This window comes from Megascapheus bottae, chromosome 5, assembly GCF_031878675.1.
Source record: "Megascapheus bottae isolate mThoBot1 chromosome 5, mThoBot2.hap1, whole genome shotgun sequence".
Classification (NCBI taxonomy): domain Eukaryota; kingdom Metazoa; phylum Chordata; class Mammalia; order Rodentia; family Geomyidae; genus Megascapheus; species Megascapheus bottae.
Genome location: NC_143513.1, coordinates 16,387,187 through 16,405,664, shown reverse-complemented (window position 1 = coordinate 16,405,664; position 18,478 = coordinate 16,387,187). Strand labels below are relative to the sequence as shown.

The 18,478-nt window shown below is 36.6% G+C and overlaps 1 protein-coding gene across 2 annotated transcripts in view; it reads right to left on the bottom strand.

Annotated features, from left to right (window-relative positions):
* Nucleotides 1-2,202: 2,202 nt before the first annotated feature.
* Hdac9 (histone deacetylase 9) overlaps nucleotides 2,203-18,478 on the bottom strand; it is a 352,031-nt gene continuing 335,755 nt past the window's right edge. For both annotated transcript variants that reach the window (XM_090332730.1, XM_090332731.1), the window contains exon 12: nucleotides 2,203-3,043. In XM_090332730.1, the coding sequence (XP_090188856.1) occupies nucleotides 2,729-3,043 (315 nt within the window). In that variant the 3' untranslated portion in view covers nucleotides 2,203-2,728. The remainder of the gene's footprint in view (nucleotides 3,044-18,478) is intronic.

The window sequence follows — 18,478 nt, the reverse complement described above, 5'->3', positions numbered from 1 at the left end:
GGAAAAATTCATTAAAATATTTATTACTTGTTATATTCAAGGGATCATGTTAAGCTTTTTAAAATGATTTTTAAAGTGGAGCAGAGTTAGGGACTGACATCTATTTAGGTAGAAATTTATATTTAGACTATGACATTTAAATTTAAACACCAAAGATGCTAACATATCATGAAACAATCACACTGGAGAAAAAAGGAAAAGGCAACAAATTTTTACATGTTTACTATTGGCTAATGGCTCATGGCAATAGTTTAAAGTCATTTTTGTGGAATGTATTAGTTTTAATGGCATTAGAAATAACTACTCAAAATGTCTTTATTTCCTTGTTCCAACAAAAATAAATGGCAATATATTTTGGCATATAAGACCTAATGTACAAGTTTCAAATTCGATTAATATATCAAGTTTACACAAAGCCAAATGTATGAAAGGGGATCTTTTAAAAAAAACTTTATTTGAGAAAGGAAGAGACTCATAACAGAAGAAAAGAAGGGAAACATACAAACATTATATTTACAACACAAAACAAGAGGTCACCTCCAAGGGTGTAAATGATAATAAATACAGTAGATTTTTTTTAAAGAAACATTAATCAAATAATTCTAAGATTACTTATGTCCAGCTTCCCTTTTCACTGGTTCCAGGTAGTTTCTTGATTAAATTCAAAGACTATCAAATTCAAACAATTAATGTCCACAAACTGTACTTCTGAAGCTCTCTCAAATGACATTATAAAAAATAGGATGTTTTTTTTTGTTTGTGATTACATATCTTTGAAGTAATATTATACAAAAGTCTGCTCAGCCACATGTTCCTCCCCAAATAAAATGTATTTTAAAAGATGCACTATCCCTTTTTTATAAGTTTGAAAAAAGACTTTGAAGGAAATGAATATTTATGAGATGGTAAAAATATACAATTTTATCTTAGGCATGCCATATTTTTAATGCAAAACAACTGACAAAAGTCATTTTAGTATGAAGGAATATACTAACCAAAATATGTTGGAGACAGGGAATGTTGCCTATTACAGCTATTTGTCAAATTATCAGAAGGACCTTTCATTATATGGAAAAGTTTTAAACTCATTCTAACTTTTAATTATGTTAATTTAATTTGAATGGAGACTTTTTTAAAAAAAAAGGATAATGTATCTTTAGCGGTAACATTTTTAAAGAAGTATTTTTAAATGTCACAGCAAAATGTAAACATCACGTGCCGATAACATACATTTGAACAATCTCTATATTTGGCAAAACTGTTCTATCTCCTTTGAAACAGGATCCTACACCTTAAAATACCTCAGATTTAGAAATATAAATATTTTAATAGAAAAAAAGCTCACTAAGATTGTAGGTCAATTTGGATTATCCATATTAAAGGATGTTAATACAGTGAACCTTTAACTAGCTTAACAAAAGTAAACCTATAAAACAAGGTAAACATATCAAAAGGAAAAATGAAGGAAATGTTCCAGTGAAAAGCCTCCATAACAATTTCCCTACTTGTGGTGTTATTTTCTTAGACAATAAATCAATTCATAGAGTGCCCTTTAAAAACAGAAAGAGTAAAACACTATCCTCAGATTTTTTTTCTACATTCCTCAGTACATGAATCACTAGGACTTCCTGTTTCAACAGGGCATTTCCTGTTCAGCCTCACAGAATCACTTTTCTGTAGAACAGCAGGAACCTGACAAAGAACTGACTTAAATAAACATTGTCTTCAGTTGCCTTCGAAGTTGTTTGTATTTTATACCATCAAAGGACATAGTCCTTCGGAAGGTGCATTATATATGAGTCAACTCGCCTTAAACCCAACTTGTCACAATTTTTTATTTGCCCAAATTATAGGGTTTCTGTCCCATAATTTACTGAAAATGATCACAGAACATTATACATCGTCTAGGAAAACAGATTTGAACTTGCCATCAGGTGATAAGCACACTGTTACTAGGTTTTCTGCACTGTAGACAGAATATCTGACTGGACCACTAACGCTGCACATGACTGTTCACTGCCATTTGTACCCGCTTCATTTCACCTCTTCCAATAGACAATGCCATCAAATTGCACAAAGACAGAAGCAATTTATCAGTGATATGTGATACATCATGTAGTACTTAAAATTACTGCTTCAATTTGCATCGTTTAAAAACACCTGTATTACTAATATTTTCAGTTACAATCTACACAATAACCAAAACGTTTTTGCTTAAAAAAAAGGAGGGGAGAGAGAGAACAAAAGGAGGGGAGAGACAGAGAGGGAGGGAGAGGGGGGAGAAAGGCAGACTATTTTTAACAGTGTTCAAGACCATTGTATGATACACTATGTACAGCGATGTGTAAATTGAATTCTACGTGTTCAAAGAAATCAAAAGCTAATTGAATGCTTCATTGATCAGACTGGGAGACTATACCCAGTAGTAACTGATCTCAACAGATAAAATAAAAATAACAGTGAGTTCGTTTTCTTTAGAAGAAACTAGTATAGCAGGCTTTAGGATGAATTTAAAGCCTTTTAATTGCTTGGATATTATGTAGCATAATTTTAGTGTTACAGGTATTTTCTTACCAAGTGGTGCTTTGATGAAACCTTGACATTTATTTAGAGGTAAAAAGCTCTAAATAGATATCTAGCCAGAATCCTTAAACACTAAAATCAAATCATCCAGAGATAGAACCCAATAGGAAGTAAGCATTTAGCCAAATCTGCCATTCGTTTCTGTTCAGATAATAACTTTAATTACAAATCCTGGAGCTAAATCTTTGCCTATTACCTGTTGCATAAAAGCAGCCTGCTCCCCAGATTCCATTTCCTGGATCTGAGTATCTTCATCACTGTCCACGGGTTCCTCCTTGACTTTCACAGCCCCAACTTGTCCCAGTGTATCATCCACACAAGTACTGCTGTCGCTCCTAGTGCTGGTGTCACTAGAGGGCGCTCTGTCTTCCTGCATCGCCTGGTCCACCTGAAGCTCTTCCTCAGCTTCCTCAAGGTGACTGCCTGGTTGCTTCAGTTGTTCAATAGATTTCGAAAGCAGCTAGAAGAGAGCGTTCAGGAGTTCAAAAGTCAATAGTTCTTGATGGTAACAGCAAAGCAAATCATACTTTGATTTCTAATAGCTACACCATCATGAGAATGTGTGTGTGTGTGTGTGTGTGTGTGTGTGTGTGTGTGTATGCGACAGAATTCCTTTCTCACACCAAATTCGAAGTAGTTTATTATATTGTGTGATGGACAAGCCATAAGGCCTCTTTTTGTGTTTCTGCCTGTAGTTTGTTTGTTGTCTTTAATGAAGCAGTCACTAATGCATTTAGAAAATGGAGGGAACAGGGGTTTTGTTTGTTTATTTGGTAAATAAACTGTGTCTAGAGAAAACATGAAACTTTCACAAGGACAAGTTTTACTGAGTCAGTGAAACACAAATAAACTGGGGAATGATATTTTCCTCAAAGAAAAGGTGTAGTGATGCAAAACTTCCTTAATCTTGTTTTCTAACAAATGATATTCACCACTATAAAAGACCCAAACACAAACAGGACTAGTCTTCCAAGGCTATCGTCATTTTTCAGTAATGGATGCAGTACTACCTTCAAGGATATACTTGTAAATCATATAAATATGCATTTTGAAATTCCAAACTTCTAAAAAGCATGTGGCTTTTAGGAATTTGACAACACTAAAATATTTTCTGAACAGACCCAAATAGAATTAAATCATGGAAAAGAAAGAATTATCACTTTCTTGGGAAATTAGTTTGATATTTTAGAAGTTAAATCATATTTCATCTTCAAAAGTCCATGAATTAATAGCTTAAGGATTACAAAGACAATGAATATTATGCCTAACTTAACCAACAGCAAAATACTACATGACAATACTTCCATTGACATCCTGTCGATCGCTTGTGTCTCTTGATGTTCATTGGCATGAGTGTTTAGGGTGTTCGGCTAAGGCAATGCTCATACAAACAATAGGTCAATGAGAGCAACTAATTCCCTGGTTATAGGTTTTATTTTTTAACTTAAAATTGAAGCTTACCTCCCATTCACAATACTTAGATTTAAAAGTTAAATATGGTTTAGCATTTGAATATATAAGCACCCAAACTTTTCAGGATGGCTCTTTAGGTCTACCAACATCCTCTGTTCCATACAATCTCAAATGGGCAAGACATGCTAACAGATTTCTTCGATTTCTGTATCTTTACTTATTTAATACATCATACTATATATCTAATACATGTTATAGAGACCATATTATACATATATATTATATATATATTTAGGCAATAATAACAACTATGTTCCTTTCTAAGATTAAAAGAATGGCTCCTGTCTTACTTTCAAGGAGCTTGGAATTTAATGTGTCAAAAAAAACATATCAGAGAGATAAATCAATTTACTCTTACTTTTATGTATGAACACTTGTTTTTTTATGTAGAACAAAGACTTTAAAGAAAAAAAACAGGGTTTTATAAAAGTCCAGATGCTTGGCATAGGAGAATGGGGATGGTTAAACAAGTTTCATTTTGGAAATCGTATGTGTAAGATGGGATGCAAAATACAAGGATAGGAAGGAATCATGTCAGTAAATCTCTTAAATTAATGTGAGACAGGCTCAAAGAAATGTACATATCACCCAACCTGGAAGAAATCGTTTTATTGTCAATATTCTAAGAGTTAAACATTTTTCTTCTGTAAAGCTTAAGGTCTTTGTATTTTTCAACATTCATAAGTTTTGTAGATTACAATGATGATGCTTATTATTATGAAAGTAAAAATTGATTGTGACTTTTGCTAAGTATAACTACACCATAATAACGTAAAATATATGTAATTACTTAATCTCAATAAAGAATTCTTTGGAGGAAAAATTGTATTCGATTTAACTATGTGCGTGTGTGTCGATATAAGCATAACAGGAGCATTTTTGCTAGAAGGCGAAGTGTGAAGGGAGCCTATTGTATTTGTATGAGCTTATTTAATGGCTTGCGATTGCCAGAGATTGAGAGCTCAGGTGAGAAGTCTTACTTGTTCAGTAACACATTTTGAAGAAGACAGAGGAGCTGAAAGAAATGTAAGTGTGCAAGCGGATCTTTGTCCATCAAGAAAAGTAAGATAATGAGAACACGCAGGAAACAAACAGAAGAGAGAGAATGTGGCCTGGAGGACCTACCAGCTGTCAGCATATTGGAGCTGGGGTCAGAATACCCTTAGAATGTGCCAGAAAACAGAATGGTGCTGGAGATGGATGTTTGAAGAGTGTTCCATTCATGACTTGGCAGTCTCAGGTAAGATCACCCTGTTGGGATCTGGGGTTGATGGGTGGTTAGGAGTGTGATTAGGGAAGTTAAGGATCTGAGAGCCACACTGGAACTTGGAAGAGGGACAAAAGAAACAGCCTTTTCACTCTGCAAATAGTGTGCATGGTACCTTCCCAGTTCTTAACTCCTCTCAGTATACTCTCCAGTAAGCCAGGATCTGTGAGATGGGCTTCCTAAGATAAGCTGTGTGTTCTCTGTCCCATGACTATGTACCCTACCTTTTTTATTTTTATTGTCAGTAGTGGGGCTTGAACTCTGGGCCTGGGCAATGGCCCGGAGCTCTTCAGCTCAAGGCTACCATCCTACCTCTGGAGCCAAAGCGCCAATTCTGGTTTCTTAGTGGTTAATAGGAGATAAGAGTTTCACGGACATTAGTACCTGGTCTGGCTTTGAACCTAGATCTTCATCTCTCAGCATCCCGAGTAGCTAGGATTACAGGTACGAGCCACCACACCCGACTACCCTACCCTACCATTTTTTTAGCCGCCCCCCCCCCCTGCTGTCTTTCAGAAGCTGTTACTGGTGAGACTTCTTGTGGTGTACTAGTGGTTGAGTATCTGTTTGCTTTCTAGATGTGGCTGGATCACTTTTCTGGCTTGGATACGCTGGCTCCTCCTAATAACCTTTCCTGCAATGGTGTGGCAGTAAAAAGAAGCATTTCCTCTCTCCGTGAACACCTGCCCAGGTGAACTGGCTCAGCAGGTGCTTTCAGACAAAGGTTCTGATAAGGTCTGTGGTTTCCTTCACTTTTGCTCAGATAAGTCCTTGCTGTTTTTTTTTTTTTTGCCAGTCCTGGGCTTGAGCTCAGGGCCTGAGCACTGTCCTTGGACTTTCTCAAGGCTAGAGCTCTACCACTTGAGCCTCAGCACCACTTCCGACTTTTTTCTATGTATGTGGTATCGAGGAATCAAACTCAGATCTTCATGCATGCTAGGCAAGCACTTTAACCACTAGGCCTAACTCCTGGCCCCTAAGTCCTTGCTCTTACACACGACTCTCTAAGTTGTTCTTGGGCAGTTAGGGTCCCACCACTGGTGGCTTTGTGCTTCCTAATGAACCAGTGTCTGTTACTCACTGAATGTCTTTCTATTCCTTCCTGCCAAAGCTAGGACTTGACCTTTAAATGTTTGCATTTTTTTAATTCAGCTACACATACTTTTTTTTTCTCTTAGACACAATTTCTTTGAATACCATATTTATGTAGGTCCAAATCCAGGATTACTACATTCCACTTTTCTTCCAGCTTCACATTAGTGTACAAACAGCTACGTATTTAAGATAAGAATTGATGATTACTGTTCAGATTAAGCACAAAAGTACAAAAAATACTTTTCTAACATGGACAGATATTCTCTTTATGCTGACTGCCTAAGGACAATAAGAATTTGTCAGGACAAAGGAAATTAGTACTAAAATTTGATTTCCTTGCTTTAAATTGGAGTTGGAATGGTATGTGCTTTTCCTAGCTTGATCATGTCTGATTTAGATTTGGGGATACAAAGGTCTCATGAAGTGTCTTTCTATAGATTCTTACATCCCACCTAAACGTTACAGTCACTATGGTAATCTGTCCAGTGTTAGCTTTTTCAGCATCTTCTTCTGGTTCTCAAGCTCTCGTCTTACTTCCCTTCTTACTGGATGAGGCTTCACAAATATTGCCTCACAAATATTGCCTATGTCCTCTTCAATATGGAGCTTATTGAACAACTGAGACTTCTAACCTTAGTTCACTCTAAACCTGTGACAAACCAAGCCACAGAATAAGCTAGGAAACAAAGCATAATCATAACTGTATGTTATTCTTGAAACTCATGAGCCTACCTCACCACACCCACCTCTAATGAGTGCCAGGGCTTCCCAGCTCTCCTCTATTCCTCAAGTTAATTATTCAGTGATGGATTGTATTTTACTCAGTGTCATCTCTTCCTTTGCCTCCCTCCCAGGTAATATTTTCTTCTTCTGACTTCTTTGAGAAAAGAGAATCATCAGAAGAGCTATTCAGTTTCTTGCTATCTTCACACTCACCAGCTGTGTCAGCCACATCTCCTGCTGCAACAAGAAGATGTCTATGTTCCTACTCAGCCAGGCCTTGGGCTTCTGCTCCATATCCTCTCCATTCCCATTCATCCACTGGCTCCTCCAGCACACATCTACCCTCTCTGCTGAGGAACTCTCCTTTGTGAATTTTCAGGAAAACCATTTCTTTCAAAGAAAAATCCGCCCCCCAATTATGTCCCTCCTTTACATTAGGGTTCCTTCAGTCACCTCTCTACACTGTCATTTACCTATGAGATTTGCATCCTTAACAGTTTGACCAAAATTGCTTTTGTACATATGCAAAAATACAGAGTTCATCTAAATAAGCTATTAACAGGGGTCAGGTATGGCAGTTTAGTCAAGGAAACAATGTTGAAAATCTCAGCATCTTGGAAACCACTGAATGCCTGAAGCAACCAAAGACGTGTCATTTGTCGGCAATTCACTAAAATAGAATTTCCCATCACTAGTGGGCTAACGAAAGATAATCTTTAATACAGACAAAACCATGAGTGCTTACAAATATTTTTATACATTTTATCAGAAAACTCACTCTCTGAAACTTAGTGTATCTCTGAAAACAATTAATTACCAAGAAAATACCTTATTAAGTCTATAAGTCAAATTTGGTATCTGCAATTTCACTGGCCTGTGTCACCCACATATAACACACTCTGTAACACTTTTCAGTGAGAGTGCAGAACTAATACCACTATTTCCAGAAAGTTAATTTGGCCCTATCTCCATTTCTGATATATTAAAGGAAACAGGAGTGGGGAAGAGCAGCCAGAATGAATAATGTTGTGATCATTCAATAATAAAACCAAATGGCAAAATGATCTTTTCCTCAAGAACAGAATTCTTTAATGGTTCATAAAAGCAACATTTCTTGACATAAAATAGCAATTTATGGGTGGAAATCATACAGATATAAAATGTTGGCATTGAAAAATATCCAGTAACATTCTCTAAATCTTGTTATGAAGAAGAAAACAAGCTATCTCCAAGATGGCCAAATGTGAAATATGACTTTAAAAAAAAAAGGGCAGAAGCCCCAAATTTCCTATATCTTTACACTTGATATTCTCTTCAGAAAGAGTTACAACCATGTCATGAGAAAGGGTATCAATGTTTGTGCAGTTATGCACCTTCTATCTGGTGAATATAATGTAACCCTTCTATTAATGACAATAAAAAATATTAAAAAAGAAAGAGTTATGGTGTCAACTGAATTCACTTCACTCAAAACTTGCCTATTTAGGCTGGGCTCGATGGCTCACACTTGTAATCCTAGCTACTCAGAAGGCTGAGATCTGAGGGCACTAAAGAATTTGAGACTCTTATCTCCAATTAATCACCAGAATATGGGAAGTGGGGCTGTGGTTCAAGGGGTAGGGTGGTATCCTTGATCTGAAGAGCTCAGGGACAGCACCAGCCCAGAGTTCAAACCCCATGACTGGAAAAAAAAAGAAAAGAAAAAGAAGAAAAAACTTGCATATTTAACTGCTTCCTAAGATGCTTAGATCTAAAATACCTAAAACATACATAAACTTTAAATAACTCCCAGATAATCTCTACTTTCATTACACTGATATATATGGATCACTCAGTATTCCTTATCACTCAATTGCAGGAACCAAGAATCTAGATTTTTGTCTTTCTCCTCTCTCTCTCCTTCCCTCCCCACATTTTTCCTATTCCTTTATCAAAAAAAATCTGTGGAAACTCAACTTATAAAATATGACCTATACATTAGCAGGTCTCCATTTCTATTATTACAAATATAGTACTAAGTATGGTAATTTTCTCCCTGAGTTACCTAGTAAAGTAGTTTGCTTCTTGCCCATTTGAATGTCAAACCTCATATTCTTACTGTAACTAAAAATATCATTTAGGTAGCACCTGGCCTCTACATGAAACCCTCCAATGGCATTCTATCATGTTTATAATAACTCCACAGTTCCTAACATGGTCCAAAGAAGTTCTGTGTCCTGGCCCCATCCTCTCTTATTTGTGTAGTTCAAATAAACTGGCATCATACTGGTGTTTTACTTATACCCGAAACTGTAATGTAAACTTTGAAGGAATAAGAATAAGCAACAGAGAAGTGAATTTGAATATGGCATATTGTATTGAAAATGTCACCATGCAACCCCTGCGTACAACTAATACATGCTAATTAGAAGGAGAAAAATAATGTCTTCAGAGCCCAAGCTTGATGTTTTCCGTTCCCTCTTTTTGTATCCTGCATTAGACAATAGCTAGCAAGAACTTCACAGACATCTGAAAACATAATGCTTAGTAACAAAACTTTCCATGTTTCCTCCTAGATTAGGAAGGAGTGTCAAATCTGTACATGGCCAGGGTTTTTTTTTAAATCTCTGAAATCAAGGTACTGTGTGAAGATACACAAAATACAAAAAGAGGTAAATGTGACCATCCCAGAATGAGCATTACAAAATATAAATGCAGAGTGGGAGTTAATCTATACTTCTTATTTCATTGAAAGGTATTTGACTAAAGTTGTTTTCATTTAAGACTCTCAAAATCTGCCACAGTGGAAAAATTAGCAATTAACATCAGCAGAGAAAAATCACAAACAAGTCACAGAGAAATTCTGCCTGCCAAATTTGACTTACTTCAGATTTTAGTATTAATGAAAAGTTAGTTGGTGAGATTTGTAAGTATTCAGTTTACATTGTCCTCTCTGTATTTTTGAACTCCAAATGCAACCATTAGGAAGATGGTCTGGCTAACCCTTTTCTAATTTGTACCGCTGCTGAGTGGCCCCAGATGCAGCAAAGGGGATGTCTGCTTACTCTCAGTGGGGTGGCAGGGTCTCTCTTTGGTTGAACATCTGGAGGTGATCCCCCAGAAAAGTCAGGCTGCTGCCTAGCTGGCTAGAAAACAGAAGATGAAACATCTGTGTGACAGATAGATGTGCAAGCCTGTGTGAATCTCTGCTGAGACCCCATCTGTCAAGACACTGTATGCCGTTCATCTGACACCAGGTGAGTTACTGTGGTAGAGACCCAGCTGAGATGAAGACAGTGGCTGCACAGCTTCTCCTTTCCCTTTTATCTGAGTTCTGACTCATCTGTCAGAATGTCTCTGTATTCTCCAGGCTACCGTACTGTCCTTGTCCGGCACACAATGCTAAGGAAGGCTATGACAATCTTGGGATGAGAAAAACCATGTACATTCACACAATTCACACAATTATACTACCATTCCTGGCCACATGGAGAATTATTCCAATCCCTTACCTTAAGTATTACAACTAAATTCCAGCATTTACCTGTTCTATGGTTAGAGCAAATCCATAATTTTAGTTGTTTATATTTCATGATGTGTACCATATATTCAAATGGTAAATGGTAAAAAAAAATTCATTAGGCAAAACTTAAAGGCTGGGAGGCTATCTTTACACATGGGTACATCCCATGTATGGGAGTTACATTACTTGATTCAAGTCTACAAGTTCATATAAGCCTGTGTGTATATGCTTTTACATAAAATGGGAATTTTTAGATGTTTTCAAGTATTTTAAAATTATATTATTTTAATTTTCCCCATAGACATCTTTTAGGTATGCATAAATACCCTCAGATACAAAATATCACATAAGAACAGGCTAGATAAATCAGTAAATTTGTTTTTGATAGACATCTGACTTGTCGACACTGCCAATAGACTGTTCTCCATTAGAATTATGTATGATTGTTATAACTGTACAAAATGTGATCTGTAGCATAATTTATCATTTTGCCTACAATTTTATGACATCCTCTCCCCCACTGCTTTTCTGTTGCCTTTTCTGTTAAATGCAACAGTCTCCTTTGGAAAACAAAACCTTTCCCTTAAGCTCCAAGGAAGCAAACAAAAAAAAAAATCAATACAAAGTTGTCTCAGTTCACAAATAAATGAAGTATAGACCAACTGTTCTCAACAGTAACGTGTAGAACCTGGAGGAAGTTTAAACTGAGGTCTAATAGGGAAGCTTTTCTGCCTTAACCCAAACACTCATCTCACTTCTGTACCTTTTAGGACAAAAACTAGAAGAACCAAAACTAATGGAAAACAAAAGAGGGGGGTCTAAATATTAGTCCATGTTTTACCTAATGAAAAGTCTAAATTGACAAATACCTTCCCTTGTTAATATTAAAGAAATAAGAAAATCTAAGGTCCACACGGATTCTTTTTTATAAAAATTCTTCATTATCATTTTAACTCAAATCATTTCCCAAAACAATGTCTACACTGAAAACTTTCTTTTCCTGGTTCTCAAAAGTTCCTCATATTTGGACACCTATTCCTCTTTTCAGAAAGGAGAGTCAAAAAATTCTCTTAGTTTGAAAAAGGATCCCACTCCCTTATTCTTTAATTGGTTTATTACTAAGTACGTATAATAGCTAATTATATGGTAATAGCAATATATAATATGGAACGTGTACATTAGTTTCATTATTGAGCATATAAGAAAACTGAGGGCTGAGAATAACTGCTAAGCACTGATTATGGGAAACATAGAAACAGCTAAAGAGTAGGATTTCATGTATGAGTTGTTATGGCCACATTACTGTAGACGGTCAAGAAGATATTACCTCACAGATTGGGTTTGAGCTAAGATAGACCAGAATAACAAGACAGAAACAAAAGAAGGCCTGGAAGTTGGACATTCCATGCAGATTGATGGCTGGAGCTCACAGTATGGACAGGAGGCACAGAAACATGAAGCTTGACCTAGATCAGACTGTCATTTTATGTGATGTATTATTATATAATAGGATTTTTCCTTAGTATTCTACTTTCCAATCTTGAGTAGAAAGTACATCTTAAAAAAAATTCTATCTGGGGGCTGGGAGTTTGGCCTAGTGGTAGAGTGCTTGGCTAGCATGCACGACGACCTGGGTTCAATTCCTAGGTACCACATATATAGAAAAAAAAAAGCCAGAAGTGGTGCTGAGACTCAAGTGGTAAAGCTCTAGCCTTGAGAAAGTCCAAGGACAGTGCTCAGACCCTGAGTTCACTCCCAGGACTGGCAAAAAAAAAAATTCTATCTGGGTTCCCTAGTGTCTCGTGCCTGTAATCCTAATTACTGAAGAAGTTGAGATCTGAGGATTGCAGAGATGTTTATTTCCAAGCAACCACCAAAAAATCCTATGTGATTCAAGTAGTAGAGTTCTATCTTTGAACAGAAAAGCTCAGAGCCAGTACCCAAGCTCTGAGTTCAAGTCCCTAGCAGGCACAATAGAATGAAAGAAAGAAAGAAAGAAAGAAAGAAAGAAAGAAAGAAAGAAAGAAAGAAAGAAAGAAAGAAAGAAAGAAAGAAAGAAAAGAAAGAAAGAACAGAAACTCTTTTTGTTTGCCCTTTAAGGAAAGAGATTTAGAAGCATAACGAGAAAGGACTTTTTTCTTTTTCTCTTTTTTTACTTTGTGGTTTTGGAATGCATCTCAGAAGAGACAAGATCTCAAAATGAGTGACTAGCCAATCGCTCTACCTAATGTCTCTTTATCCACACTGATCAATTCTTGACTGCAAACTGGAGAGCAGCGCAGGAACCATTTCTGAGGAGTGATCCAGGAAATGTAATTACACAGCAAGTAGGGGCCCAGTGTGGCTGAGCCCTTTCATTATCTCAGGGAATGCCAAAAATTCAAACTTTCATTTGAAATCTATTTTTAAAGACCAGACCAGTGACTCAAAAACTCTTTAAGACTCCAGGAAGAACAAAGCAAATACTCATGGATTGGATCCAGTCATTTTAGGACCTCTGGAAAAAAATTCCGTAGCTCAAGCATCCTTTGACTAGGATCATTCAAGGCTGACATCCATTTACTCTTAAAATATACCATTTCTACTAATAATCTGTCTTAATGTCCCTTTCTTGGTCAAAAATGCAACTACTTTTGCAGGAGTTGGGGATAAGGTGGAAATTGACTAAAAAAACAGCTGAAAAAAAGTGTTTTGGAAATTGAAGGTCTTGTTCTATAGATAGTGGTAATTACATGATGATGACCACTTGTCAAAACTCACTGAATTGCATAGGAAAAGAATAAAGGTTACTGAATGAGAATTACACTTCAATAAAAGTATTTATTCACTAACTATAGCACTGTTCCGAAAAGAAAACAGGTCTCTTTATTTCATCATCAACAAAGAGGCACATGAGAGACTTGAAACAAAATTTGATGATTTGGTTGAGAGAGAGAGAGAGAGAGAGAGAGAGAGAGAGAGAGAGAGAGAGAGAGAGAGAGCGCGAGCACCTAAAGCAATAGTGAGGCAAATGGGAAATGTAACTTGAAAGTCTTCTAGCATTTTTAGACAACCATTTTTGTTAACTATAATACAGCATAAAAATATAAAGTTCATGGAGATGTAGTATAAGTGGTATAGTTCTTGATTATTAAAAGCAAAGCCCTCGGTTCAATTCCCAGTAACACCAAAAAAATAAAAATAAAAACTATAACTTTAACCAAGTGTGTAATACCTGCTATAATACCAGCACTTACGAGGTAGAAGAAGAAAATGAAAGTTTAGCGCCACTTTGGGCTACAAGTGAGTGCCAGGCCAGCCTGTGCTTATCAGCCCTGCCTCAAAAATTAATAAATACAGATACCATGGTTTGATTAATGTTTACTATGCTTATAAATTTCTAACATATATGTTTTCTCCTCTAATACTTTGCTTATTAGAGAATTATTCAATATAAGATTGGATGACTTGACCAAGATTTGCAAAATTAATAAACAACTATGCAAGAACTCATAAAGTACTCTTGTAGTGACGCTTGAACAGTCTAGATTTTGCTGTTCCCATGTGCTATATATTCTTTTTTTGCCAGTCTTGGGCTTGAGCTCAGGGCCTGAGCACTATCCTAGGGATTTCTCAAGGCCAGAGCTTTACCACTTGAGTCAGCACCACTTCCAGCTTTTTTCTATGTATGTGGTATGGAGGAATTGAACTCAGGTCTTTGTGCATGTTAGGCAAGCACTCTACCACTAGGTCAAACTCCTGGCCCTATATTCTTCGATTGTAATGATCTGCACACAAAATCTGTGAGGCATTCAAGACAAAAAAAAATATGTCTTTTTCGTGTTCATTTATGAGATAGCCCAATATGTTGTCATAGATGGTTTTTGGTGAAGCACCAATCAATTGCTTTATAAAAGAAAATGTGATATGTTATTTATTTGTTTTCATGCTGGTTCTAGGGCTTGAACTGAAAGCCTGGGTGTATATCCCTGAGCTTTTTTTTGCTTAAGGCTAGCAGTCTATCACCTGAGCCACAGGGTTTTTTTTTTGTTTTGTTTTGTTTTGTTTTGTTGCCAGTCCTGGGCTTGAGCTCAGGGCCTGAGCACTGTTCTTGGGCTTTCTCAAGACTAGAGCTCTACCACTAGAGCCACAGCACCACTTCCGGCTTTTCCTATGTATGTAATACTGAGGAATCGAACCTGGGTCTTAATGCATGCTAGGCAAGCACTCTACCACTAGGCCAAACTCCCAGCCCCTGAGCCACAGTTCTATGTTTGGCTTTTTTGTGGTTAACCGGAGACAAAAGTCTCACAAATTTTCATGCCTGGGCTAGGCTTGGACTCGTGATCCTCAGATCTCCGTCTCCTAAGGAGTTAGGATTATAGGAATGACACCCAGCTGTAAATGAATTATATAAAGTGAATTTTATTGTTGGTGGGTACTATTAAATTCATACCCAGAAATGAATGGTATATTTAGGGGGTGGGATCCTAGATCCTAGATGAGATTCTTTTAGTAGAAAAAAGAGTACTGTAGGTATGAAAGCTCATGGTCAAAATAATCGTTCAGATTTTGTATGCATTTAAAGCAAGAACAAAAAGAAACAGGAAAGGCGGCCCTAATATCAGAAGCTTAAAAGTTTGAAAAGCCTTAAAGTGAAGGCTACACAATTATGGTCCTCATGTCTATAGATCACTTAGTATATTAAAAATTCTGTAGTGGGACTTAATTATTTCATTCTGTTAAATGAAACTATTTGTCAAGGTTGGGAAACAACCAAATTATTTAGTTTCCTTGTCTCTTTGAACTGCTTGGAAACAACATCAGAGGATTCACGTGGTTTAATTCCCCAGAGAGTTTTCTTTCCCCTATTTTCTTACCTCATAGCCATGTCCAAGTACTGTTGTTCTCATTCAATAAAAGTATCTCTGACTAGATTAACAGTGAGAAGTGAAAAGGAGAGGTCGAGGTCCTTTCCCTTGGCCTTCAAGTTATGAAAGCAGCCCTGGGAATGTTTATGAATGCTACACATTAATCCACTGAAATGGGCTTTCCTTTTCTTTGCCAAACACAGGATTTCATCACATTGAATAATAAAGCAAGAAGCCATTTTCTGTATATTATAAACTATCCACTTGTAATTATAGAGTGAAATGCTCCTATATAAATTTTCTGAGATGATGTAAACTGGTTCTGTAGCATAAGTGGATTTTTTTACAGCCACTACATGCCCACAAGGATCTATTTACATTGGCCTAATCATGTCAAAATAGCATCTATTTCAGAGTCAAGTCAGTTTTCTTTGTAAACCTCGATAGATAGATAAATAATCTAGGAGGCTTTTCACTGTTATAAAAATTGCTTTCAATGTGTGCTAACGTTTCTGAACACACTATTCATGTAACGAGGCAAAAATGTAATCCTAAATTGATGATTAAAAGACTGCCTGGAAACAAGCTGTCAAATGGATGGAGAGAAATTAATCTTGACAACAGTAATGCCTACTTTCCTAAATGAAAGCCCTGTTCAAGTTTCTACTCATCCATTTTTTAGAACTTATAACAAGGCATTTTTTTTTCCAGCCACCCAGAGATGAGATGCCAACATTTGTATTTTAGTAGAACCTGATGAAGCCAGTCAACCTCCAGATTCAGGCTTGCTCAGAACTCGGCAAGAAGATGTTTGTTCAAAGAAAATAGCAATGTGACAACAAGCAAGAAAGACTCGATTGTGGCCTGGCTGAATCTGGGCTTAATGCTGCATGTATACTGCACCGTTTGGAAAGTTTGACTATATCCAGAAGGATGTCTGCATGTCCCACCACGAAGCCCATATACAAAGACAACCATGTGAGTAGTTGGGAAGAGGGCCATGCACAGAAAGGCTAAAAAACAGGGTACAGAAAAGCAACTTCTTCATCCTGACAAGTTCAAGTTGAAAAGCCAAATAAGTTCAGCTTCCTTGTTGGAAAGTATTGTTTTGTATTTGTCTGTCTTTTGTTTGAATTGTGAGTTCTATACAGTTAACCAGAAATAAAATTAGCAACAGCTTGTTTCCTTAACTTGGTGATAAAAGTAAGACTATAATCACAAGCATGGGTGGTTATACAGACTTTGTGTAAGACAACTTATGTCAGTTTTCCAGCTCTGTTCACCTGGAGACCTTATCAAATGTGTTCAACCTACTTAAACATTTAAAAAAAATAACATGCTTGAAGATTTTTAAGAGGGAGTTGTTAAGGTTAATAGGATAATATGTATGCAGATTCTGCTGTGTAATGTTCAGCTCAGAGCAGATAGCTGGTGGTATTTAAATATTAGAATAGGCATCTCATGTCATAGAAGGGCACCACAAGAAAGAAGAGGGAAAACTGCATTAGGAGAATTAGGTACACACACACAAAAGAAGACTGGTACATGGTTTATCTGAGTATTTTAAAGTTTTCATTTTGCTCACAAATAAGGCACTGGAGAAAAATATATTCATTAAGAAATATGAAGTATATATTTGATGATTGGGACTATGAAGTAAGACTTCAAAAAAATGTAAATGTTTTAGACTATAGATACCTATACAATTGTTCTTCAAGTCAGTCCTGGCAAAAGTACATTTTTTAAGAGTGCATGGAATAGATTTATATTAGAGCAATTCTTCAGGGCATTTTTTTTTGCCAGTCCTGGGCTTGAGCTCAGGGCCTGAGCACTGTCCTTGGATTTTTCTCAAGGCTCGAGCTCTACCACTTGAGCCTCAGCACCACTTCCGGCTTTTTCTAAGTATGTGGTACCAAGGAATGGAACCCGGGCCTTCGTGCATGCTAGGCAAAGTCTACTACTAGGCCAAACTCCTGGCCCCTTCAAGGGCATTTTTACAAGAAAACATATACAAGTATTCTGCATTAGCAAGTGACCACAGATATTAAAGTACATAATTTCCTGAATGGCTATGGATGGATGGTTGGGACAGGCATGTATGAGTCATGATGGGATATGAAAAATATGTAACACTGATATCAGAAAATTAATTTAAAAGATAGGAATAAAGTTTGCACTTCTCAAAAAGGGGTCAAATTCTTTTGCTAAAATCTAATAGAAGCTCCCTGTTTTCTCAGATCCAGCATGTGACTATAATTATATTTTGCCTTGCTTGTCAGGACATCTACCTGCTTAAGTTAGAGCAACATGGGACATCTGCTTGGCCTCCCATTTATTGGTCATGTCTTAGATGTATTTTTATTATGATAAAATAGTGCTCATGTCAAAATGTCTAAGTATCATAGCAATAAATATATAATAAATACTTATATCTAGACTAAACCTTGACATCTATAAGATATCATCTCATGATTTATATGTGTTTTTTCAGAGGTATTGGCTCATATCCAGTCATAGGAATGTGTAAGATATTTATCACAGCATATTGAAAAGAAAGAGAAGGAAGGAAGGAAAGAAAGAAAGAGGGAAGGAAGCAAGCAAGACAGGGAAGGAGAGAGGGAGGGAGGAAGGGAGGGAAGGAAGGAAAAGAGAAAAGGGAATAAAAGAAAAGAAAGAATATTATAAGGACAAAATGATCCACAAACGTCTCAGGTATTACTTCCTCAAATAAGTCTATTTGTTTCCTTATATTTTCTGTCTTGATACAGAACACGTTGTATTATTGTTTATTTGACTAGTTTGCCCTTTGCTCTCCACACTACAAGGTTCCTGAGGACACTGGATGCTATTTTTCACTGCCTAAAACAGTGTCAATTCAAAGGAGGAATGCAATAATAATTTGCTGAAGAGTTACAGGCATGTCAGTAGTTTATTCATGTGAATACTAAACAAGGGAAGAAATCTCCTAATCTAGTGGTTCATATA